General features: G+C 42.2%; 1 protein-coding gene across 1 annotated transcript in view; it reads left to right on the top strand.

Annotated features, from left to right (window-relative positions):
- Positions 1 to 27,878, top strand: part of Fat3 (FAT atypical cadherin 3) — a 553,599-nt gene that overhangs the window by 105,791 nt on the left and 419,930 nt on the right. Inside the window, exon 2 of the mRNA XM_051198808.1 lies at positions 17,235 to 20,540. Within this exon, the coding sequence (XP_051054765.1) occupies positions 17,252 to 20,540 (3,289 nt within the window). The 5' untranslated portion in view covers positions 17,235 to 17,251. The remainder of the gene's footprint in view (positions 1 to 17,234; positions 20,541 to 27,878) is intronic.

Below are 27,878 nucleotides of genomic sequence, written 5' to 3' on the forward strand. Positions count from 1 at the left end.
CTAGTCACCAGAAGCCCTTGCATCCCGGAGGTGATAACTTCCATCTCAATGGTTACCTGGACATTACAAGGGGAAGCTTAGCAGGGAAGCTTACAAAATTGCCTCCAAAATCTTTGCCCATTCTGGTGCAAATGCATATTCTCTGCCATTAGGGTGTGATTGCTGCCCATCTTGGGCTTTGGCTTCCTCTAGTTTAGCTTACCCAGGCCGCTGATTCTTTGCTGAACAGACCCTGCCGTTGCTCACACATGGATCTGGATCTGGAACCAAAAAGATGGACATCAATTCTTAGGGTGGTTTTTGCCCGTGTAGACACCTCAGATAGGTGTGCCGAGAGACGAGGCAAGGAAGTCAGACACACCATGTCAGAGATGTCGCTCTAATGGGTATGAAGAAGCACAAGGTGGGCCAGAAGCTTAAACTCTCCAACCTCTGTTATGTGGACAAAGTGTTACTCTCTGAGCTACTGTGATAATAAAGTAAAACAATACATGTAACAGTATACTGCCACAATGCTGGCATTTCATGGCCCTTGATAATATTATTCAGAGTCTCCAGATTCACAGGTTTTGTTGCTTTGCTCAGCTCACACTGTAGTGCTTTTTGTACTTTGCTACCATTTTCTTTCTTTAAGCTCCTACAGGTAGATCACTGACAGATGTTCAGAGGGAAAGAAATGGTGGCTTTTTAGTTGCATGTAATTAACATAGAAACAACAGGGAGTTGAAAAGCAATGGAATGGAATTTCAGATACTTACATTAAAGATCTCTCCTTAGATGGCTAGAAAGAAATAGAATCAGGAGCTGTCTGAAGGCATTCAACTGGCCAGCAATTTGTCCCTGTGGTTTCTGGGCTTTTACACCAGTGGTCTGATGAGTTCCTGTCTTTTTAGCTTCTTTTTTCCTGTTGTAATTGCATATATTGACTGGGTAACTTGTACAGTTTCTTTGGCTTGTGATTCTGAAGGCTGTGGAGTCTGAAGGCATGGTGCCAACATCTGGCAAGCTGTGTCATACCAGGGGAGAGTATAAAGGACGAGGGTGAACCAGCAACATGAACCTGCTTCTCGGAGAACTAACCCATTCCAGAGAGACAGTCATTCATTCAGGAAGGTGGATCTAAGGACTGAATTCCCCTCAGGCCCCACCTACCAACACTGCCATAGTCTAACAAGACCTTTGGGAAGCCCATTCAAAACTGCTACGCTATTTGCAAAGCAACAGATATTTATTGTAAAAGTAAATGCTGTGAGTTCAGGATCCTCATCAAGCCATAATAGTAATGTTATTTGTGTATTAATTGAAGCAACTTATTGCACTAGGATCATTGGAAGTCTAGAAACTGGGGGATCAAATTCAAAGGAACAGTGACTGGCCTTGGTCTTTGATAGCAGGGAGGTGTGTTGAGTTTGGTGTGGTCATCTCTGTAATCTCTATGAGTTTGCAATTGAGATATCAAGCTCCAAATTCCGGCACTTAGATCTTCTACATTCTAGTATTGGAACATCAAAAACTAGTAGTAAACCCACTGAAATTTCTTTCATATCCTAATTGTTTCATATAATATTATACATCCTGCTTCTGGCTAGTATCTATCCTTCACTATTGGTGACTGTGAACCTGAAGCTTCATTGGCAGGCAGGCTTCACTATAGTCCTCCTTTTGTTTTGAGACAGAATCCCCCTCAGTTGAGCAGGCTGGTCTTGAGTTCATTCTGAAATTGAGACCTGACTATGTAAATGCTTATTAAGTCCACTCAGTCAAGTGTAAGGCACCTTTAAAGGATAAGATGTTGGATTGTCCCATACTTGAAATGTGAGGAATTAAGATTCTTCCCAAAGTGCTTCATTAATCATGCCCTCCCATAATACCCCCCACTAAAGAGGAATCAAATGGAAAGAAAATTTCCATTCTGTCCTTAGTTTCCAAGTGTCAAGAAAATTGAGGGGGAGGGGTTGATTGTTACATGATCAAGGTAGTCTGTTGTATAAGTACTATCCCAGTACTTAGAAAACAGTTTTTCTTCCCATCTGGAAGGAGGTAAAGGAAGGAGGAATAATAATTTGAGAAGAGTATCACCATTATATTTAGTAAATCTTGAAAATTAAGAGTAATGTTAATAAAATCATAATAAGAATATGCCTTGTGACTTTTTTTCAGAATTTATTTTATCCCTTCCATCAAAGGGCAACTACAGTGCCTAGATTTTCATTCTTCATATTTTAATTTCAATTCTCTTTAGAGGGATTACAGAGGAATGCCATTGATCAAGGAGTCTTCCTCTGACATAACAAGTAGACATTTCCATTCTTATAGAGTTCATAATTCCACTCATGAGAGAACGTGGATATACCACCTTAAGCAGAAAGACATCTGCCTCAATTCCTGAACAGCCTCTGGACAACACCACAAAGCCTGCTCAGAGCTCTTCTCTCCTGTCAGCAGAGCGCTGACTCAGTTAAATTTCTTCCACAATTAAATGAGGCTTGCATGAGGGATGTCAGCCTGGAAGGAATACCTCCTGTACCCATCGCACATTACACCTGGGAGATTTCTGTCCTGAAGGGACACTAGTTATCATGATGAACTCTGCATATATTAGACACAGTCCCTTCTGAGGCCGCTCAGCAGCAAGACTGGCCACATACCTGTCTGTCACCTGCTTCCTTAGAGGACATGGAGCTCTCATACCTGACATCCCTCAACCCAAGGGATTCATTTTCTGTTGACCTATCTGGGAACCTAAATGTTTTTGTTTACAAACATCAGGGTCAGGGAATCATGGACGTGTCTCCCTCTTGACTCATACCTTTCCCAAATGCTTCCAAAACATCTCAAATTATTTCAAATTGAGGGTTTTACTCTGGCTGTTCATCTATGTTAACTGGCTCATTATGACTCTTTTTCTAAGTGAAGGGACTTTTATAGTCAGTTTGGTGATGGACACAAGTTAGTGTATTACAGTTATTGTAAGTCCCTTGGAGCTCTGTAATTCGTGAAATTACATATTCTATAATAACTGCTGTCTTTGCAAGCAAGCTCACATCTTCTCAGTGATGTAAGCATATTACGCTGACAGGAAATGCTTCAAAGCACCATCCTGAGGAAGAATCTGTATATATGCTTATACTTAAACAGATTGAAATGAAATATAAACAGTAAATGAACACACAAAACATAAAGATGACCATATTGTCCCCTTTGGAGTATGCAGTTCTGTAGGGTTCAGTGAGTGTTTGTACACTGGTACTTGTAACTTGAGCTAATGGCCTCAAGAAAGCAATAAGGGGACATTGTATCACATAGATGTGAACTTGTAAAATGGAAATGAAATTTAAATCGAATCTATAGTGAGAAGAAATAAAACAAAAGAATCCTTTTAAATTTTCTCCCCACATCAAATGTAGCAAAAAAGGGTCAAAAGCATCAGTGATATGTACTGAGTATAGTTGTTATGTATTCTGTATGGTCTCTATGTTACACTGTTACACACCTGATTACTTGCTTTTGTTCATGATTACTCAGTAAAAGATCAGCATTATGATAACCAGGAACAGAAAGAAGTTTTATCATTAAAAAAAAAAAAAAACTAGGATGAAATAATCAACAACGATTTCATTCTTATAACTACCCACTTTTGGCCTGGGACTTGTGCGGTGAAGCAGACGCCCCTTGGGGTATGCTGTGGCGTAACTTCTCAGCTTACCACTCCACCATTCGATGTCTGAGGCAAAGCCATTGCTGCTCCTCACTGCCCATGGCTCTTTCTCTTTACATCTCTGACTCTAGACACACCACCCACAGGTCACCTTAAACAGGAAGCCGTGAACACCTGCCCGGCGAACCAAACTGCACCATATCTTAAAACAATAACTCAAGAGATGCAGCCAGGTGGAGAGCATTCCTGCTATGATAGCTATTATTATCTACCAATTTGAATTATTGCTGAATGGCAAATATTTATTCTTGTGGAGTACAAACATATGAGTCAAAAGGTACATGCCCAAATATGGGGTCAAGGACATGTAGTTTAAGTAGCTTCTCACTAGTCCTGCAGTTTATAATATGAGTAATGGAAGTGTGACGGAGTCAAAGGAACGCTGAGAGATGACATTCTCCCTTTTGGTGTGGAATCTTGAAAAACTACAGTGTAGCCTAGTGGGTTCTTGAAGTGTTTGGCACACAGACTTTTGTGTTTCTGAATTTATATCATTTACTCATGTCTCCTAGGATTTGCTAATAGCACACAGACATTCAAAAGCAGGCTTCTGAACTTATATTTGTAATGTCTGAGTGGCATTTGCTCAAAGTGGTCAAATCACCAGGGCTCCTTTCTTGAGTGGCGGAAAAAAAAAAAAAAGAGGAAATGGGAGGCATGTTAAACAAAATAAAAATCTATTCTAAAGGAGCCTTCAGACCTGAACCCACTGGGAGATGAGTTTGGTAAAAGGTTAAACAAACCTTCTCTCACTCTTGTGGGAGCTTAAAATAAATTTCATCTCCATCCACGTCAGCCTTCTTGTACAGCTGTCCCTAAACATCTGCTGTGGATGCTCCCCTCATGGTTTACATATGCTTGTGTAAACTATTTATTTGTAATACATAATTAGCAGTAAAGTGTACACTTGGTTTTTAACTACATATACTCAGGGGTGGACTCGAAGAAAACTCTCTAACTATGTAAAATGAGTCTGTGAGGGTACAAGCCTGCCAGAGCACGGATCCCACTTACTTCTCCGCAGCTGCTGATCATAAGAGTTGTTTTAATGTGTCTGGGTTATTGTAGCTTAGGGTAGAATTGTGGAGTTGTGCTCAGTCCTCCATCCAGGGCAGAGCTTGACAGCCCCTGCCCTGTGAACTAAAGGTGAAGAATAAAATCAGCCTCCAGGGCTATGGATAAGTGTGGCCCAGATACCCAGAGGCTCCAGTCTTCATAGACATGCAGAGAAAATTAAGAAAACCTCTGGAGGCACAACCCGGTTTTGACCTGGAAAGATCAATCTTCCGAGGTCTTGATTTTGTTGGCAGAATAAATGTCCCTGTAAAGACTGAGGATGGGCGAAGACTGCACACTAGTCGTTGGGAGCAAGTGGGGACTCTAGCTGTCAGGGTGACTGATGGTCCTGCCACATGTGAACGCCTCGTGGAGAAATGAGGTCAAATGGTCCTACCACCAGCAGCAGGGGGTTCCTTTATTCTTTGTGGTAAGCAAGGAGCTCAGAGCCCATTAGGTTAGCATCCTGGAGATGGGAAGCATCTCAGCCCTAACAAAAAGGAGCAACATTTGCTGAAGGTCCCACAACTGACCTTCTCTTGGGAACTTTCCAGTGGCTGCAGAAACGCTCTCGGTGGTCACCTTTACAACGGGAATTGTGGTTTTCTATGTGGTTGCATCTATCCATCTCTAAGTAACAACACTAGTTCCTCCAATCAAATATTTTTGGAGTCAGCATTGCCGGCGTATTAGGACAATTCAGCTTTAGGGGCTGGCCCGTGCTATTCCATGGTGCCATCCGTGGCCTACTCACCCTGGAGTTGCGTCAACATCAAAAGCTTTACATGTGTTACCTAGTACTTACTGAAGGCAAGCTTCCTGTGGAGGAAAATCGACTCCAATTAATAAACACTGCTCTGAATATTATGAGACAGTGGAAATGTACTGAGTACTTATCTGCCTTGGGTGGACACTGTTTGGGGAGGGTGACAGTGACATCCCTTACAGGGATGTAATTCATAGTCAAGTTGGATAATACTGATCAAACACCTTCATGAAGAATAAGTTCAGAGTAAGGGCTACAAAGAAAATACTCTGAGGCTATGTAACAGGGGCCACAGCTAGTCCTGGGAGCTAGCCCATGTTTCCATGCTGGCAAATTGGGACGGGAAGGGAATTGAATTCAAGAAGCGTGTGAAAGACATCAACAAAACAGAACAGTGGCTGATGTGGGCAGGAAGCAGGAAAAAGGTTTGAAATAGTGTCCAAGACAGGGACCAGACTTACCGAAATCCCTCAAATATACGGGCAGCTTCAGAAAGGCTTTGACAGGAGGCCAGCTGACCTGGTGGCTGGGATGTGCTTAGGGTGAGGTGTCTGGATGAGGAGTTACATCAGGGGTGCATTGACCAGATATACCAGGTGCATCGAGCAGATATAACAGGAGTGGGATGGGGGAGAAAAGGCCTTTTTTGGAGATTGAACTTTTTCATTTGCTGCATGTTTTGGTTGGTTTGGACAGGCACTCTGTGTAACCCAGGCAGTTCCTAATCTTCCTGCCTTGGCTTTCTGGGTTGCTTAGGTAACATAGTGACTTTATTTCAAATACTCATCTCTCAGACTGAATCCTCAGATTCATATAGGCAACAAGATTGGCAGAGAGCCAGAGCAACCAAGATCACACCTCTCTTGCTACACTCACACGCCTACTCCCAGGACAAAGTGTGCCCTCAACACTTGTCCTGAGCTCTGTGGTAGAGTTTCCTTGGGACAGCGCTTGTTTAGGTCCGCTTTTGAGGGTCTGGGTGTTCTTATGTACACTCTACGGGCTGCTGATTTGGAACACAATGCTAAATCACCCTAAGGATGAATCTAAGGATTATTTCCCATAACAGAACCAGTTTTGATATGGAGGATGGGCAAGCTGAAGGAACCAAGTCTACACTTGGCCCTTTGCTGAGACACACTTGCCAGTGATGACAAGGTGCGATTCGAATGACAACCTAGATAGCCAGCAAATTCTGAGATATTGTTTCAGGTCCATGTACAAGCTGGTTCAAATCCCTGGGGAATATATATATATATATGTATATGTATATATATATATATGTATATGTATATGTATATATACATATGTATATATACACACACATATATGTATATATACACATATATATGTATATATGTATGTATGTATGTATGTATATGTATATGTATATATATGTATATGTATGTATATATATAATTCCTCTTGCCTCTGTTTGTTGAGTCTCTCTACAGTATTCTCATCTTTCTCTGGGTAAAGTTGATTGGTTATCTCTTTTCATCTCTCATTTCATGACAATTGTTAACTTTGAGATAGTCTTCACCATATCCTGATACATTATTTCTTATTTTTTCTCCATGAACCCATTCTTAACCTATAAGAGGCAGCAGAAAACATGGAATCAGGTGGTAGCAAGCTGTGTATCTCTTGTCTCCTTAGATTCACTTAGCAACACTTACACAGTATTTATCTACTATTGGAGACCTCAGTGTTTTGCATTGTATTCTGGTTTAAATGTTTGTCCAAATGGACAAGTGCCTTCAAACTTGCAACTGTGGTCTCCTCTGTCCAGGTGTGTAACTTTGGAAAAATTCAAAATCAAGTCACTTTTTATGACATCCTCTGTAACTCTAGGCCGCCTGCCAGCACATCTCCATTCAGTTCTTTTGGAAAGGGACACTCAACACTCCTTTCTTCCCTGTGTGTGTCAAACACACAGGTCACCTCCTTTCTTCCAGCCCTACAGGACTTCCTTTCTTCCCAGGAAAGAGATCTGTGTGTGCTAATTCCTGTCACATTCCTCTTCCTGATTCCCAGTGTTAGTAATGGCATAGTCTTTCCCTCAGAGAAGAGCCAGTTATTACAAGGGACCGGGCACTTGGGATGGATGATTAAAGAAATGATGCCTTTTATAAGAACATTGGAGACAGAATGGAGTGGTGACATCTGCTGTTTTAGACTCTGTCACAAGGATTCTGAGGGTCCCCAGAAAGCACCCTAGCTCTCAGCTAAATGTGCCCTGACAACTACTAGAGTTGAAACTATTTAAGGCTGTTTGTCCCACTGTAATACTTTGGGTATTTCCTCTTTTATACGGTTATTACAAAGTAAACAGTGTCCTTGTGTAAAGGCTTTGTTTGTTGTGCTTTTTGTTTTAAACTTGAGTCTAAGAGAATGCTAATGTGTTTATCCTTTGTTTTCTGTGAGAGAGGCCACCAGAGAAAAACTGAAATCGGGATTTTTTTTTTTTGTTTTCTGAAGCATTTTCTCAGACAGCCAAGCACAGGAACAAGCGATATTCCCTCCACATATTTTTTTCCTTACATTAAGATGAATTTCTTTCTCCAGAGAGAGAAGTGATTTCTGAAATCCTTGAACAACATGCTAATCTTTCCTTCTGATAGCCCCTGGTTGAATTACCCCTGAATTTGAAGCATTTACTGATGAAATGATACTTGACATTAACCAGTGTTGTATGGAAATATTTCCAGCACCCAGGGAGGAAATAAAGGAGGGAATTCATAACCTGGGCCTGTGTGGCCATTTTCTTCTGAACAAACTTGAACTATTCTCTCTTCATACTGCCTGACTTTTCCTAGGAGGACACTCTGAGACAACAAAACGTTTAGCAACAGTAGCAACAAGTTAGCATTTATAATGTTATTTGTAAGAAAAGATAACATCTTTGGCTGGTTGGTAAAATCAACTGTGGGCATTGGGATTTCTGTCTTCATGTTGCATAATAATAGGTGATGTAGCCTTGTGAGTTGAATATTCTAGTTGCTTAGAAAGCACTGCTTAGAGGAGCTCTCAGGGGAAGCAAGCAAAATTTTCCAGATGGAGAGAATAGGAAATTGGTATTTGGTTTAACATCTCAGAGTAATTGGGGTAATTTTGATTTGGCTAAGCAAAAATAGCTAATACAAATTTTAGAAATATCTGGACTATTCACCAAGCTTCGTCTCCTATGTCTGCTCCTGTACCTGAGGAATGGTGTGCATTCCGTGTTTGCTGCTTCTTCCTAGGATTAGACTGTAGAGCAGTTCTCCTTCAGCCTAGCAGAGGGGTGTGCCCGGGGGGGGGGGGTGGGAATTGGGGCAGTGTCTTGGGACATAATGCTCGACTTAGTTAAAATGAGAATGCATGCCTATGATGCAAATGAAGAATTCTGTGCCACCCCAAAGCTCTCTACCACTGCTCCCCAGCCATGCTCTACAGCACACACCACCCTGTCCACACAGATGTGTGTGAGGGGGAGGCCAGGGCTTCGGGTTTATAGGTATATTTTAAGACTGCAAGATATACCACGGGAATCATAATCCACATGGTATACCTGAAAAGTCTAGTCATGTGACAAAGCCACCATGTGGTTAGTGATGGACTTCTCCCACTTAAAACCAGTGAGATTCAAAAGGCGCTAACAAATATTTGTTAGCTGGCAACATTATAACTGTCATACATTGTTGCATGGTGCAGTTCTCACAGGCTGTGGTGACTCTGGGATTAGCAGAAATGCCCTGCACAGGCAGTTATAGAGAGTAACAGTGGGTGATGGTGTAAATAAATGGCCATGGTCCTGGGTTATGTATTTACTATGCTATACTTCTTATCATTGCTTTAGAATCTACTCCATCTACTTCGATAGTGTGCAGGGAAGCCGCACACCCTGTTAGCCATCAGCACCTTTGGTTATGGCATCTCATGACGTGGCGGTGATTCTGAGGTCATGAGGACACACTCCTGGCTAAAGGGTGTGTGACTGTATTTATTGCATTCTGACTGCTTCACATGGGAATTCTTCTACTGGTAAACCTGTAGCATGCTTCATCGCGTGGCGGTGATTCTGAGGTCATGAGGACACACTCCTGGCTAAAGGGTGTGTGACTGTATTTATTGCATTCTGACTGCTTCACATGGGAATTCTTCTACTGGTAAACCTGTAGCATGCTTCATCCTGAGAGAGCAAGGCAAGAGTGTGTCTTACATGTGGCTCAGAGCCCAAGAAGGAGAAGGTTTATTTGGGACAGCTTAAAGGGTGTGAGAAATCCTACTCTATATGTTATTACCTGTGCCCTGCCACTGTTCCCACAGGTTTTCTGAGTTGTAGTCCTGATTTGTCTCATGTTCTTTTTAATTCTTTTGAAAGTATAATATAATGGCAACATTCCTGCACACACACACACACACACACACACACACACACACACAGTTTCATGGTACCATAAGGTGTCATGAAAATTCCCAAGGAAGGGAAGCAGCCAGTAGTCCTACTCAGACATTCTGCCTACAGTCCAGAAAGACAAGAATGGCAAGGTAACTCCAAGGATGCAGTGGAAAGATGGTCATTTTGTCTTCTCCTTGGAGCTTGGAGTAGCGTTCTCCTGTATGCAGAGCAGCTTAGTTTCACTATTAAAGGTGAGCCTTTGCCCTTTTTAGACACCTTGGCAGACATTGGAAGGAGAAATGGTGACCTATCACTTCTGTGCTTTGTCCAGTATGTACTTTGAGTGACACTTAAATAACTGAAACATAAGGGAGACGATACTATCACTAAGATCACCAAAGGTCAAACTGCAGAGCAGAGGCTCTCCAAGTGGGCTGCCTGGGACAGGCCTCCTGGGGACTTGTTAGAATTCTGGATTCTTAGAGACACTGGCCTTAGGCCAGTAATCAGAAACTCAGGAAAAGGGACTAGAAGTCTGAGCTCTAACAGGTCCAAGAACGGCTCTGATGCACACTGGAAACTGCTGAGGTAGTTCATAGACTAAATCCTGGTGGGTAAGTGCAGTTTCTACACATGCAGAGCAGACCTGAGCCATGACAGGAGGCCAGGGTCCCACTGGACATTTGAGGTCCCTTTTCAGCCTTGGGACTGGTGAGCCATGTATATGATCTTCAGCGCGCGCACGTGCACACACACACACACACACACACACACACACACACACACTAAATGTTTTTCTTTTCAGGTAGTCATTAGCATCAGGCAGACACATTGCTTTATTCTGTTCCCTCATGTGTCACGCAGGCAGGCTACAACTGACTCCAAGAGCAATGACCCACAGTGCAGAGCAGTCCCAAGCAACCCACAAAGGCAAATCTAGAGAATTCAAGTTAGATCTGCCTTTGTGATCAGAAACCCCAGGACAGTATGTCCCTGTCTCTTCAGTGATGCTGACTTCAACCATTGTTGTGCATCTGGGATTTGTGATTGGCAGTTTCCATAGGAAGGATGCCCTGCATGGCTATGGGCAAACCATTGGTATTCACTAGTTTCTGTTTTGTATTATTGTTCACTCAACATCAAGTTATTATAATGTCAGTATTTATGGAACTGTTTGACATTTGTTTTATTGAGACAGGGTCTTGCTCTGTAGGTAAGTTTGCCTCATGCTCTATGTAGCCCAAGCTTACTTCTAAGCAAGACCCTTATTTTTTTTCTTAGCCTCCCAAATTTGGAATACACCCACCTCCTGATAAACCTTGGAAGTATCAGTAGGATCTGTTATAAACTCCACTTGACAGACAAGAGAACTGAGACACACATAAAACATCACTCAGGTTTCTCTAGTCATTGAGTGGGGACACTAATCTTCATAGCCTTGGGCCAAGAATGAAGCATCCTTTCCTTCAACTTGTGTGTGCCTGTTTCTATTAGAGAAGAAAATATGGAGTAGGTCATGAATCTGCTCAGTGACTCAAGTGTCTAAAATCTTCCTTAGTAACCGATGGTTGGTTAAATTCATATGATTACTTGTGCCAGAACTTTAACCAAATCCTGCTGGGTGGGTACTATTTGTCTCATTTTTCATTAATAAAAGTAACAGAAGCACTGGTCTGTTAAATAAACTGTCCAACTTTGCACAGCTATTTGAAGAGTTCAGATTTAAACCCGGGTCAGGTGTCAAAGAGTATTTTCTGTAACTTAAGCAGCCTTTTGTTGGGGAGAGCTTTGCCACACTGCACTTCTGCCTGGTGACTGGTGAGTCTGGAACACATCTTCCCCCAGGGACATCTGTAGGGGATATGCTGCATGGCCTGACCTTGAGGCATGTTCTACAACGTCACACAGCTGTGAGCACTTTCTAGAGAACAGACACATCTTTTCCTTCCTGCCTGCCTTCCTTCCTTCCTCCCTTCCCTCCTTTCCTTCTCTCTCTCTCTCCCCCTCTCTCTTTCTCCCCCCTCTCTTATCTCTCTCTCCCTTCCTTCTTTTCTCATATGATACATCTCAACCACAGCCTCCCAGTGTCCACCTCCCCTCTCTCCCAGATTCACTGATCCACCTACCCTTGTTTCCCTTCAGAAAAGAGCAGGCCTCCCAAGGATATCAACTAAACACGCCATAACAAGGGTCAGTAAAACTTGGCACAAACCCTCCTGTCAAGGCTGGAAGAACCAACCCAGTGGTAGGAAAAGGGTCCCAAGAGCAGGCAAAAGAGTCAGAGACACCCCCAACTCCTACTGTTAGGAATCAATAGGAGCGGCGAGCTACACAACCACAGCGTGTATGCAGAGGACCTAACACAGACCCATGCAGGCTCCATGATTGTGGCTTCAGTCTCTGTGAGCTCCTATGAGGTCTACTTAGGTTTTATGGTTGGGTTGGTGTCCTAGTCCCACCACTCAAAGCCTTTTCTGGTTACTGAAAAATGACTGTTTTTGTTGTTATTGTTGTTGTTGTGTGAAATCCTGCATTACAAGGATCACTAGGATTCGTTACTAATGAGTGTAACACTTGCATTGTCCTGTGAGCTTCTATTGCATTAGGTTTCCACATCACCCCCACCTCAGATGAACCCAATTCCAGTCGAATCTCTCCGTACTCTCTCATCGCTGCTCTTCATTTCCCCACCTGATTCCTCCTATTCCCATCTCCACTTGCCCCAAGTCCACCTACAAAATCTATTACAGTTCCGCTTCCCAGGGAGACCTGTGTGTCTCCCCAGGAACCCTCATTGTTACCTAGTCTCTCTGAGTCTGTGGACGGCAGCCTGGTTACCCTTTACTTTACAGCTGATACCCTCTTAGGAGTGAGTACATATCATGTTTGTCCTTTTGGGTCTGGGTTACCTCACTCGGGATGATTTTTTTTTTTCTGGTTCCATCCATTTGCCTGAAAATTTCATGATGTCATGTTTTTACCAACTGAACAATACTCCATTGTATAAATGTACCACAGTTTCTTTATCCATTTTTTCTGTTGAATGACATCTAGGAGAACACACCATTTCAAAACGAGTAAGTCAGGAAATAGAGAAGGAAAGCATAATATCCCTTCAGGTAGCTATTCTCTGTTCAGAATGACCTAAAGAGAACAATTTTATGTTCAGAAAGCAACATCACCAGGTATCAACTCATGCCTGAGTCCGCATAGTGCTGAGGCTATCCCAATCACTACTGTCCCTGCCCTAATTTCTCCCATCTTTATTAGTCCCCTTAAAGGCAGGTCTGCATCGTCCATGTGAGTCCCACACTGAGAGGCCAGCTCATAGCGAGAAGGGTTGGCTGGGAGTCATGCCAGCCCTGCCTCTGTAAGATGAATGACTCCAGGATTGATGGCTCAGTGATCTCTTTGGGGATTGTATAAAAAATATTGATTATGTTGCTAAGTTGTAGAAAATGGGCTCTTGGGTTCAGAAATAGGTGCTCTTTAAAATCCCCCAGAAGCAGCGGGGTAAATCAATGTACAGGGCATCATAGACATCATAACTATCATAGCTCCACAGCTTTGGCTTCCATGTGGAAAAGCCAATACCTTGCTGAAATAATAGAAACTGTTATCTTGGCATGCTAAACTCAGAAGCTAGGGTTCTCTTCTAGTGTTTACTTCACAATTGTGCAAAATCCCTAACTTCTAGCACACATGCGTTCCTGAAACCTGTGACAAGACTGGCTGCCAGGTAGCATTTGTGCCGTGCAAGGTTTTGTTTTCCTTCTTCAGAACCACAGATGTACGTGTCGTCTGAGATATTTTGGGTTTGACAGCCAAAGCTGATAAAAGTCCTCTTGCTTTTTGGTTTTGTTTCGTTCAGTACAAATTTCCACACACAGCAATAGAACTCTATTTAAACCCATCTTTGCGGTCTTTTCCAATTGTACCACTCACTCTAGTTTACAAGGGAGAAAAAGCAGCAGAGATCTTGCTGAAAGAATAGCTAAGGTTCTGAGAGCATCTGTTTTGATTAGTGAAGTTGAACAGTCAGGTTCAATGACAACACTCTTCGCTTTGAAAGATTCATGAAAGATTTTATAAGGGTGACCACTCCTTGGTCACACAGAGGATGGCTTCAAGGAAAACATATCCCATAGGAGTGGCCAGGGGTTGGAACAGAATGGTGCTCCCACATGGTGATGGATGCTGGTTCTAAGATTGCCCTGTGGTTGGTCAGTGGATATGATTTGAGTGGACATACCATTCAGTATTTGCTCTTGGGAGATCTAAGAAATGCATGTAGGGGAATGTTTCCCTTCCTTGGGCTCTCAGTTTCCCCTCATGGAAATTGCATTTTTGATCTGCTTTTTTAACCCGTGTATTTTCCGGGCCCTCTCTGTCTCTCTCTTAAGTAAGGTGTGCTTCCTTGGAGGGAGGGTCACTGAAATGAGAATATTAAACCCTCTAGTTACACTGGTACTACAAGGCGATGCTCACTGAACTGGCATGATTGCATCACGTACAGCAGCTGCTGCACTGGATGCAGAGACAGAACTGGGCCAACTGTGATTCCCCTCTGCTTTTATGCAGTAGGAGAGCAGGGAGGGATGTATGGACAGGAACTGAACACTGGGGAGAGGGTCCACTCTCCTAGTTGTAGACTTCATAGTCTTCCAGTAGAGGATGGGCCAAACTGCTCCCACGAGCAGCTTCCAAATGGATGAATGAGAAATAAGGTGGAAACTGGACTTGAGGGTTTTCCTTTGAGAGAACAGACCGAGGCCTTTGCACCTGCTTCTGTAAGCCTGCCTTGCTGCTCAGTGTCATGGTGAGGCTGAGATCTGCACCCCACTGGTTCTAGGCATCTTCAGAGGATGACAAGACAGGTCCATCCATGCACACAGAATATCATGAAAGATTCTGCTGGCTTCAGTGTGTGATCGCTACAGAGGGGGCTACCACACTCAGGTTTTAGGAGTGTGTAGGACACAAAATACAAATCAATTTCCCTCTGAAATGCCCAGGGGCAAAACACTGTGCTTCAAGCAACCTACTGACTAGCATCACCAGCTGCCACCTGCCTGGTGCTATTCCTGGCTCTCTGCATGTGAAATTAGCTTCGTCTGTAGGTTATACCCTCTCCCTGCTTTTTACTGTGTGCTCTGTGCTACCTACGAGCCCACAAGATCCCTGTATTGAACTTGCCGTCTCCTCCCTATTTGGCATTTTCTAGGTGGTTCCGCTGGTGACACACACTCTGAGTTTTGCCTCATTGGAACCAAGCTGAAAAGAAGTGACCAAGCCTAGTGATCTGAATTCAAACTCATCCTCTGCCACTAGGAAAAGAGTTTGATGTTCTAACTACAAAGAGACTATAATAACATGCACTTTGCTAACTTTGAAACATTGTATACACTACAAAAGTAATGGACAATGCTTTAACGTGTTACACTTATGCAGTGAATTTTATTTATTGTTAATGCTGGTGATTTAAACCCAGAAAGGAGATAAAGACTTAGAGGATATTGGGTGCATTCACGCATTTTCATCAATAGTCTTTATTGATTACTTCGGTAGAAGTAAATTATGCCATGTGTGTGTCAGGAAGCTTGAATTTGTCATCAGGCTTACAGAGGATGCAAGGGTGGTAAAAGATCACACAGAAGAGTGACATTACGAAACCCAAGGATCCTGGAGTCTGCTGAGCCACATCTACTGCCAACACTGATTGAACCAATGGCTTAAGCAGCTGGGTTCACTTACTTAGCTGCCCATTTTCTAATACATAATCAGGTGGAATGGTACATGTGGTTCAGGATTAAATATGGCACAGTGGAAGACTGGAAAGATGGCCCAGTGGTTAAGAGCATTTGCTGTTCTTCCAGAGGACCCAAGTCAGGCAACTGATAACCATCTGTAACTAGAGTTCCAGGGATCTGGCCACCTCTGGCTTCCAAGTTGCCTGTGCTTGCTTATGCATACCCCCATGCAGGCATGCACACCTACACACAATGAAAAATAATAAAGTGCGCTTTTTCTGAAGCACAGCACAGTGAGAGAATGGGCAGCATGCCACCTGAGCCATCTTGCACCTGCAGGGACATCGTGTCTCCATTTCTGCACTGCCTGCAGGAGGCTGTCAGGGCCCCGACAGTGCCGCTTGGAGTAATAACTCACATTTAGATATTCTGAAAATCAGAGCATCAGTATAACCTGATTTAGCAGCTCCTCGTTAAATGCCCACGCCCCACCCAGTATTTGACAGATTTTACAGTGTTTGACAGATGTTTTTGCCTTTTAATCTGTGTGATCATGAAACTATAGGGCCTGATGGAATTTTCTATTCACTGATGGAAGTAGCTGGAGGTCAGTCACTCTTGTAACCCCTTACATACTTCCAGGAGAGCGCATTTACCCCCTGCAGTAGATGGTATCCATTAAGGGGAGTGGCTTAGGTTATGCAGCTCCTTCAGGGACTATCACCTGTGCTTCATCACGCTGAACGTGGTTTATTTTCATGACATTGAACTGTCCACTCATTTTGATCCGTTTTAACACAAGTACAATAGAAGACAGTGACATCTTGAAGTGGGTCTTTGTAAGATTACAATTATGTCAGAGAAACTAAGTAACCATTTGTGATCAATGTTCAATGAAAGAAATGGAAAATGAAATGATGTCTCCACTTCCCTCAGTAGTAGACACTTCAAAGCTAAAGATGCCCCTGTCCATGTCAGTATTTAAATACATACTCTCAAATGAAGCATGGCCATATTTTCTTTTCTTAGCCCTTAGTGTTTATGCGTCTGAAAGAGTCTATCTCTAACCATCATTTTTGTGGCTACATTGTATTTTAAGGAAGTACCCTAAATTATTTAATTTTCCATTGATAGTCTTTTAGTATCTTTTGTCATTTGCTTTTTAAATTTTGAACTGTGCAGTAATGAAGACATCTAAATAGCTTCCTAGTACAATTATGTAAACGGCTACTATAGGTCAAAGTTAAATGAATTGGAGGTCTCCAATTATCCATTTCTAAGTTGACCTCCAACGTATAATAAATTTGCTGCCCAAAACTAATCCCAAAAGAAGTGCAAAGAGTCATTTAAGGAAGGACAATCAAGAGAAGGTTAAACCCTGGTGACTTTGAATTCTTTATTATCTAGTAGTAGCGAAGGTTCTGATTTTTGTATTGATGCTTAGATGAAAAGATTTTACAATAAAGCCTTCTGAAAGCATCTTTTCCTAACAATTAACTTGTGCTTCCTTCGCTCAAACTGTTCTGAATTAATCTATACCTGTTTTTTCTCTCCCTCCAGGATGGACATGTGATGTGATGGGTGTGACTATGGGATGCTGTGTGGGCACAAGGCCTCCTTCCTGTCTCCTCCTTCTGCTGCTGAAGCTGTTGGCCACTGTCTCCCAGGGGCTGCCAGGAACGGGTCCCCTAGGCTTCCACTTCACACATTCCATCTATAATGCTACAGTGTATGAAAACTCAGCGGCGAGAACCTATGTCAACAGCCAGAGTAGAATGGGCATCACCTTAATAGACCTGTCCTGGGACATCAAGTACAGAATAGTGTCTGGTGATGAGGAAGGTTTTTTCAAAGCTGAGGAGGTCATCATTGCGGATTTCTGCTTTCTCCGGATAAGAACTAAGGGTGGCAATTCTGCCATATTGAACAGGGAAATCCAAGACAATTATTTATTAATCATAAAAGGTTCAGTCAGAGGAGAAGATTTGGAAGCATGGACCAAAGTGAACATCCAGGTTTTAGACATGAATGACCTGAGGCCTCTGTTTTCACCTACCACCTACTCAGTCACCATTGCAGAAAGTACACCACTGAGGACTAGTGTTGCCCAGGTGACGGCTACAGATGCGGACATCGGTTCCAATGGAGAATTCTACTACTACTTTAAAAACAAGGTTGAGCTTTTTTCAGTCCACCCCACAAGCGGTGTCATCTCTTTAAGTGGACGATTAAATTACGATGAGAAGAACAGATATGATCTAGAAATCTTAGCCGTGGACCGGGGAATGAAACTCTACGGCAATAACGGAGTAAGCAGTACTGCTAAGCTTTATGTTCACATTGAACGCATAAATGAGCATGCTCCAATTATCCATGTTGTCACTCACATCCCTTTCCCGTTGGACAAGGAGCCAACATACGCAGTAGTGACGGTTGACGACCAGGACGAGGGGGCCAATGGAGAGATCGAATCTGTTTCCATTGTGGCTGGAGACCCTTTGGATCAGTTCTTCCTGGCTAAAGACGGAAAGTGGATGAATGAGTATAAAGTCAAGGAAAGAAGGCAGGTGGACTGGGAAAGATTCTCCTACGGCTTCAACCTCACTCTTCAAGCAAAAGACAAAGGGTCACCTCAGAAGTTCTCAGAACCAAAGACGGTGCACATTGCCAACCCCAGGAGAGACAACATCCCAGTCAGGTTTGAAAAAGATGTGTATGAAGTCAGCATAAGTGAGTTTTCCCCTCCTGGTGTCTCGGTGGCCATCGTCAAGGTAAATCCTGAGCCACTGGATGTGGAATACAAACTATCTCCTGGTAAGGACACAGAGTACTTCAAAATTAACCCCCGGTCAGGTCTGATTGTCACAGCACAGCCCCTGAATATAGTGAAGAAGGACGTTTATAAGCTGGAGGTGACAGACAAGGAAGGAGCCGTGAAGGCACAAGTCACCGTCGGGATCGAGGATGCCAATGACCACACCCCAGAGTTCCAGCAGACACTGTATGAGACGTTTGTGAATGAGAGTATTCCTGTTGGAACAAATGTTTTGACTGTGTCTGCCTCTGATAAGGATAAAGGAGAAAATGGCTACATCACTTACAGCATTGCCAGCCTGAACGTTTTACCGTTTGCCATTAACCAGTTCACGGGTGTGATCAGCACAACTGAAGAGTTAGATTTTGAATCCTCCCCAGAGACGTACAGGTTCATTGTGAGAGCATCTGACTGGGGCTCACCATACCGCCATGAAAGTGAGGTGAATGTGACCATTCGGGTAGGAAATGTCAATGACAACAGCCCTCTCTTTGAAAAGGTGGCTTGCCAGGGAGTTATTTCATATGACTTTCCTGTTGGGGGTCACATCACAGCTGTCTCTGCGATTGACATTGATGAACTTGAACTTGTAAAGTACAAAATCATTTCTGGAAATGAACTTGGGTTCTTTTTTTTAAACCCAGACTCTGGTGTTTTACAGCTTAAAAAGCCACTGATGAATTCTGGCATTAAAAATGGTAATTTTGCCCTCAGAATCACAGCTACAGATGGGGAGAATTTCGCAGACCCCATGACCATTAACATCTCAGTACTTCACGGGAAAGTGTCTTCAAAGAGCTTCAGTTGCCGAGAAACTCGTGTGGCTCAGAAATTGGCAGAGAAACTACTCATTAAAGCAAAAGCTAATGGGAAACTGAATCTAGAAGATGGATTTCTTGACTTTTATTCAATTAATAGGCAAGGACCACATTTTGACAAGTCTTTCCCCTCTGATGTGGCTGTGAAGGAGGATATGCCAGTTGGAACTAACATCCTGAAGATTAAAGCATATGATGCTGACTCTGGCTTTAATGGGAAGGTGCTGTTTACAATATCAGATGGAAATACAGACAGTTGCTTCAATATCGATATGGAGACTGGACAGCTTAAAGTCCTCATGCCCATGGACAGAGAGCATACAGACCTCTATCTCCTCAACATAACTATCTATGACCTTGGAAAGCCACAGAAGTCATCATGGCGATTGCTGACTGTCAATGTGGAGGATGCTAATGACAACAGCCCAGTGTTTCTTCAGGACAGCTATTCAGTCAGCATCCTTGAAAGTTCAAGCATTGGCACCGAGATTATTCAAGTGGAAGCAAGAGACAAAGACCTGGGTTCCAACGGTGAGGTAATGTACTCCGTTTTGACAGACACACAGCTGTTTACCATCAATAGCTCAACTGGAATTGTCTATGTAGCTGATCAATTGGACAGGGAATCCAAAGCCAACTATTCTTTGAAAATAGAAGCCAGGGACAAAGCAGAAAGTGGCCAGCAACTGTTTTCTGTTGTCACTTTGAAGGTCTTTCTGGACGATGTCAATGACTGCTCTCCAGCTTTCATCCCCACTAGCTACAGTGTGAAGGTTCTTGAAGATCTCCCTGTTGGCACGGTCATTGCTTGGCTTGAGACTCAGGATCCTGACCTTGGATTAGGGGGTCAAGTGCGTTACTCTTTGGTCAATGATTACAATGGGAGATTTGAAATAGACAAAGCAAGTGGTGCTATCCGCTTGAGCAAAGAGCTAGACTATGAGAAGCAGCAGTTCTACAACCTCACAGTCAGGGCCAAAGACAAAGGGCGACCTGTCTCATTGTCATCCGTTTCCTTCGTTGAGGTGGAGGTGGTGGATGTCAATGAAAACCTACACATGCCCTATTTCCCAGACTTTGCTGTCGTTGGATCTGTAAAAGAAAACTCACGGATTGGAACAAGTGTGCTGCAAGTGACTGCCCATGACGAGGATTCTGGTAGGGATGGAGAGATCCAGTACTCCATAAGAGATGGCAGCGGTCTTGGGAGATTCAGCATAGATGATGAGAGTGGTAAGTTTAATGTTTTGTGTTCAATGTGTTCTCTCACCTCTTCTATTTGCCAGTATTGGAGAAGGGATGTGAATCAGGGCATCACAGCAGATGGGGAAGATTCCCTATCAGAAGAGACATAACAGAGAGCATGGGCGTCTTAGAATGGCTTGGCTTCTGAGTAGATCAGTCTACACAATGGCCAGTGAGTCTCCTATCTGTGTTGTGTTGTTTGTCCTTGCTCAGCAGGCTGTTAGGAGGTTAGATTCCAAGAATCTTTAGATCATTGTTGCCCCTGGTGATTGTATTGCTGACCCTCACCAAATGAATGGTCCTGACACAGCAATTACATTTGAATTAGCTTTAAATTAGAAGTATGAAATTGATTTTCAAATGCATCTTATATATGAATCTTTCCCTTTACAGCAAAGCTTTGCTGTAGGAAATCATTGCCTGCTCTTTCATGTTGAGTGAGTACATCCAGCCCTTGAACAATAGGCATTTATGCTGTCGTGAGCATGTGACTTCAAAAGCAATTCTGTAAAAGAAGAGAATCTTATCTTAAATTCTGTTCCTAAAAACTTGGTTGTAAGACACCTTTGAATGTTAGCAGTTTATTTTTATATCTTTTTCTTTTATTGAAAATAGTGTTTTAATCTAATGTATCTTGATTATGGTTTCTTCTCCTTCTCCACCTCCAGTTCATCCTCTCTACCTTCCCTACCATCTGGATATGCCTCCTTTCCTTCTCATTAGAAAACAGTGTTCTAAAGGATATTAAGAAAATAAAATAAGATGAAACAAAAACAAACTTCAGAATAGGACAAAATAAGCACAGAAGAAAGAGATCAAGAAGATACAGATACAAGAAACAAAAATAAGCACAAAGACCCACTCATTTGCACACCCAGGAATCCAATAAAAACACAGAACTGGACACCACAATGCATATGCAAAGGATCTGTAGGATAAAAAAGAGATAAATAAATAAATAATTAAAATAAGAAAGGAAGGAAGGCAGAAAGAACAAAGGAAAGAAAGGCAGAAATAAAGGAAGTGGAAGGAAGGGGGGAAAGAAAGGAAGAAACAAAGAAAGGAAGGAAGGAAGGAAAGAAGGAAGGAAGAGGCTCTAAAATGTCATCATGAGACAGGGACCCTAAAAAGATGCCTTTGACTTCATTTTCTGTTGGCCATCCAGTGCTAGACATGCGGCCTACCCTTAAAAGTAGCTAATTTCCCCAGTGGTAAACCCTTGGAGAAAATTAAGTTTTCATTTCCAAGTGGTCATAAATTGTAGATGGCTTCTAGGTTAGGAATGGGGATGATGTTCACATGTCCTTTGAGCGCTAGCATCCCATCTGCTTTAGACCATTGCAGGTCTGGTGCATGCTGCCTCAGTCCCCAGGAGTCCTTATGCGCATTAGTCGTGTTGTGTGTCCTTTGTCTCCTCTCGCTCTGACCTTTCCACCTCTTCTTCTGAAGGGTTCCCTCAGTGCTAAGGGGTGAGATTTGATAAGGACATACCATTTAGGGGTGAATGTTCCAGAGTCTGTCACTCTCTTTATAGTGTCTGGCTGTGGGTCTCCGTATTTGCTTTCATCTGTTGTAGGAGGAAACTTCTCTGTTGAAGGATGACCAAGGCACTGATCTTTGAGTATAGCATAAAGCCACCAAGAGTCATTTTATTTCTATGTTCCTTTAGTAGAACTGTAGTATTTGATTTTATCCTTGGTTCCAGACTATAGTCTCTGGTTCTTGGTCACCCAAGCAATGTCAAAATTCCATTTTGAAGGCTGGGCTTTAAGTCAAATCAGATACTGGTTGGATGCTCTCACAAGGTTTGTGGCATCATTGTATTAGAATGTCTTGCAGGCATGACACCATTGTAGAACAAAGGGTGTACCTGGGTTAGTGCTTACATTTCTCCTTTTGTCATTTGCAGAGTACCTTCTGGTATCAAGAACTATTCTGCAGTTGAGGCAAGGCTTTTTGTAGGCACCAGATCAACTCATCCATGTTAAATTAGCTGTGTAGGTGTGGTCTTCAGGAACAGAGCCTTCCTGTAAGTTTGTGAAGAGCAACCAATAGTCTTGACAACAGCATGGGTTGTTAGAGGGTTCCCATGGGATCTCTTTGGCCAAAAACTCAATTAGATGTAACCCGATCCCAATACTGGAAACTTTATCTGGTGGCAAGAGATGTCCAGTTGGGACTCTGTCTTCCCATTATTTGGTGATTTTACTTAAATTCCCTTCATAATGTAGATAATTTAGGATGTGTCCACTGTATTATATTTCCATACTAACCCTCAACTGGCTCTTAATTGTAGGTGTCTCTCCCCACATTCCCTCCCTCATCCTCCTTTCCTGCCCAATTTGATCCTCCTTCCTCCCCCCCCCCTTATTCTTCCAGAACTATGTATTCTATTCCCCCTTTTTAAGATGAATTATCAGTTACCCAGTCTCTTACCTTATATCTAATCTCTGTGACTCTATGGAAAGCAGCCTGTTTATCATTGACTTAACAGCTACTTTCCACTTATATGCAGCAAGTACACACCATGTTTGTCCTTTTGGGTACGGGTTACCTCACTCAGAATTATTTTTATAGTTCTATTCATTTAGCCAAGAATTTTAGTTTTAATGATTGAGTAATATTCCATTATGTAAATATATTACATTTTCTTTATTCATTCATAAATGAGGGTCATTTAGGTTGTTTTAATATCTGGCAATCATGAATAGAGCAGCAGTGAATGTTGCTGAACAAACGTTTCTGTGGTAGGATGAGGCATCCTTTGAGTATAGGCCAAAGAGTTGTATAGACAGAACCTGAGATAGATTGATTCCCATCTGCCTGAGGAACCACGGCACTGATTTTCATAGTGTTTGTGGAAGTTTGCACACCCATTAGCAGTGCATGAGTGTTCCTCTTATTCTAAGTCCTTACCAGAATGAGCTATCTATTACTTATTTTATTGCCTTTAGCCATTCTGGCTGATGTAAGATGAAACTTCAAAGTAGTTGATTTGCATTTTCCTAATATCTAAGGATGTCGAACATTTAGGAACATTTAAGTGTTTCTCTGCCATTGGAGTTTCTGCTTTTTAGACCTAAACACCCCATTTTTAATATGTGTGTGTGTGTGGTGTGCCTATATGTATATAAATATATATATTTACATACATACATACATACATATACATATGCATATATATGTGTGTACACACACACACACACACACACACACACATATATATATATATATATATTTAGCAATCTCTTGGATGTGTAGTTGGCAAAAATCTTTTTCCATTCTGTAGGCTGCCAGATTGTTCGAACGCTGGTATCCTTTGCCGTATAGAAGCTTCTCAGTTTCATTAGGTACCATTTGTTAATTCTTAATGTTAATGCCTGTGTTAATGGTGTTCTGTTCGGGAAATCTGTTATTATTTCAGTGAGCTCAGGGATACTCCCTACTTTCTCTTCTATCAGATTCAGTGTGTTTAGTTTTATGTCGAGGGGTTTGATGAGTTTTGTGTAGAGTGGTAAGATAGAAATCTACTTGGATTCTTCTACATACAGACATCCAGCTTGGCCAGCACCATTTGTTGAAGATGCTTTCTTTTTTTCAGTTTCTATGTCTGGCTTCTTTTTCAAAAATCAGGTGTTCATAGATGTGTGGATTTATGTCTGGATCTTCCATTCAGTTCCATTGATGGACATGTCTGTTTTTGTACCAATACCATGCTGTTTTTAGACTATAGCCCTGACTATAGGGCAGTGACAGTGACACCTCCGGTGTTCTTTAGCTATTCAGGAGGGTTATTTTTGTTTGCTTGTTTTGTTTTTTGTTTTTTAGTTATCCTGGAATTTTTGTATAACACATTATTTATACTAATTGATTTTATAAATGTTTGAAAATACAGAGCAAATTTGGCAAGCATTTCTATCTATTTGCCTCCCATCATAGAATCCAGCATAATTTCCAAAATGTTTATTATGGTTATCATTTGTACAAATGTATATATGCCTAGACACGTGTGTATATGTACATGTGTGATTGTTTGCATGTGCAAGTATATACACATGTGTGTGGAGTTGTGTGTATGTGCATGCGTGTGTGGGGGTATGTTCTGTTGTTAGTACCACATCTTTTTCTAGTCTTAGTAGATTGTAAAAGTTTCAAGAGAAGAAAAATGAGTCTTCTCTACTCCTGTGAATGGTGGTATTAGTGTGTTTCATTTTCAGGACAAATTTGTGTATATGAACTAATTTTCTACAACAATCATAGAATTACTTGCTCCATAACTCATTCAGTTTTAGATTGCTATAAAAACCATCCACCATCATGGACATTGAATTATCATAGTTGTTCATGCTGGAGGCCTGAGATCAGTGTGCCCACATAGTCAAGGCAGAGGGCCTTCTTCTGAATTTGTGGATTGTCATCTGCATGCTATGCCCTCAAGGAGGGGGCTTTAGTTTCCTCCTGCATGAGCATTTTTAGCCTTGTAACTCAAGTGTGTGTCAATAGGAGGATGTACAGCTAAGTTACTAACTACTGCTATAAAAGCTACACTAAGTTGTCTAATCAGGAAGATAGTTTGGACTTGATTCACAGCATCAAGGGCAGGAGAAGTTTGTCAAGGATAGTCTAAACTTTGCCTGTATGTTCTGTAGTTCATTGTTTTTACTTGTGTGTTTTTATTTTAGAAAATGACTCCTTATTGTTGGAAACTCCCCACCAAACAATTAGAAAAAACCTCAGTGGTTCATACCTATTCCATTGTGCCCTGAATTTTGTGAAATACTTTTTCATTCATAAAAATAATGTTGATTGTGTTGTAATGCTACTTGATGGATTAAAATTCATTTCATGTGAACATAGGCTTCATGAGTTCAAAACTAAGTGAACTGTGAGGGCTGCCTTTACATTAAATGGGGAAGCAAGGTAGTCTGTGGTTCTGTGTCTCCTGACTCTGAGCACAGTGCTGTCTTCCTTCACACTCACTGTGTTTCTGAGATTTTTTTTCCTTTTCCTCAGAGTTCATTTTGGTTTTTAAGGGTATGGCAAGAGCCCTTTCCTCCTTACATTTCATTTTCTTCTCATAGATAATGAAAGTCCCCCTCTATACTAGAAAAGCTGTCTGGATGTGGAGCTAAAGGGTAGAGTTCTCATAATATTCTGCATCATATTCCTTCTTTGTGTCTCACTGACCCTACATTTCCGGATCTAAGCCAAGAGAGCAATTACTCGGGAGAGTAATTGCTGGAGGCTCTTGTGCCAGGCTACAGATGTTTGAGAAGTTGACAGCAAAGAAGCCATCGCCACACCTCTCAGAGGCTCACTAGACTCCATAAGGATTCCTCTACCCTTTGCCCTGAAGTACTGGAAAGCATCACTAGAATCAAGGCTGGGAGAGGGGTTCCTGAGGCCGACAGTGATTCCTGAGGCTCAGGCCTAAACCTCTCAGTGCTGCTTACTTCACCTGCTTGTTTAGATGTTTGCCTTTTATAGGTTCTTAGTGAGCTGCTAAACATTGCTCAGTGTCTTGTGTTACTCACCAACTTTCAGACTAGAGCAAGAATCCTGGGGACTTATTCAGAATGCATGATCGCTGGCAAGGCCCCAGACTATAAGTGGGTAGATCTGTGAGCGGAGAAACTTCATGTCAGTTCTCTAAGCATTTCTGCTACAAGAGCTTTGAAAGTATGGCCTGAACCCTGAGCTCTCACTAAAGGGGCTGGCAGAGTCTGGATTTTTTCCTAAGGGTTTTGTTTTTCTCATCCCTTTAAATGACAGATGATTTAGCTCAGGAGCTAGGCACATTTTTTTCCTAATCAAATTTTACAATCAAAATAAATCTTTTGTTACTCCTCAATGATAGTAATTATTTTTTTTCCTAATGGTTCCTAAACCTATTTGTGCATCAATAATTATGGGTACTTGTGCCTCATGAAAGAGAGGTTCTGGGAGTAGTTAAAGTACTTTGTAGATTTGTGTTCTTGACGTTTTGGTGCTCAGTGCCCAAGACCACACCTTTAAAGTTCTTTGCCATGCACCGGCACCTGTTAAATGTTTAATAATATTCACAGTATCTGTATTATCTGTCCTCATGCTACACTGAGTCTGATCACAATTTAAGTCACTGGTGTGTGAGGTGCAATTTAATCAGGTTTTCCTTCACAAAGATTGAATTCTTACTCTTTAGCACAACAGGAATCCATATTCTTGACTACTCAGAGGTATAAAGTTGTTCTAAAAAAGAGCACAATGTATATTTTCAACTGTGAATGTACATTAGATTGTTTTGTAAACTACAGGACAAATTTCACAGGTTTGTTTACTTGAGGTTAATTGAAGAAATATTTAATTAAGATAAACCAATTCTAGCTCGGGACTTTAATCAGAGATAACTGAGAAGGTACTTTATTATCCATTATTAGTATTTATTTCTTCCACTCACTGTAACTCTATAAAGGGCCAGGCCTGAGGCATGTTGCTTTTAAAGTCAATGAGGTAGTTTCAGAGGCATTCCCACTCAGGATCATGTGTGTGGTCACTAGCAGTTCAGAGATTTGAAATCCAGTGGAAACGATTCTAGATTTTACATCATTTCCCTTCCTGCCTCCAGCAAGCCATAATATGCAGCCCCTGTGTCTTCCTCACAAGAAGGGATGCTTGGACTCAGAAAGACTCTCAAAGACTCCATGCAGAACCTTCTCATATTCTGAAAGTCAGTGCACATCCCTAGGAAATTTCAACGCTTACTGGGAACAGAGAAGGACAGTGTGAGGGTGTGGTGTCTGACAGTCAGCAGTCACCCAGATCCATGTGCTGGAATCTAACAGCCATTGGGAGCAGCGTGATGAGGTTGGTTGTATGGAAATGAAGCCCTGAGAGCTCCACCCTCATAAATGGGATTCATAACCTCGGGATAGCAGTGTGAGTGAACTTCTTTCACTTCTACTGTGTGAGGGCACAGCTGAAGAAGCCATCTTTGAGGAAAGGGCATTTGCCAGACACTGGGTCAATTTGCACATTGATTTTGGACTTGCCAGCTTCTCAACCTGCAAGCAGTGTGTTTGTGTTTGTTGATAAGCTACCCAGTGCAAGGCGTTTTGTCATAGAGGTTCGAGTGGATGACAGCTCCTTTACCGAGGGATAGAGAAGACAAACGAATTGTTACTAAATGATAGCACAATGAGGCGGTGACTAGAACAGCCACTATTGTCTATCTTATCGCACATGATCTGATTTTACCTAAGGGAGAAGCACTGGGCAGACACTGGTGATAAAAAAGAGATGTGGGTGTATAGTGTGGACCTTCCAGAATGTTCCAAGGCAGCAATGCTA

This window comes from Phodopus roborovskii, unplaced genomic scaffold (assembly GCF_943737965.1).
Source record: "Phodopus roborovskii unplaced genomic scaffold, PHOROB, whole genome shotgun sequence".
NCBI classification, from domain to species: Eukaryota; Metazoa; Chordata; class Mammalia; order Rodentia; family Cricetidae; genus Phodopus; species Phodopus roborovskii.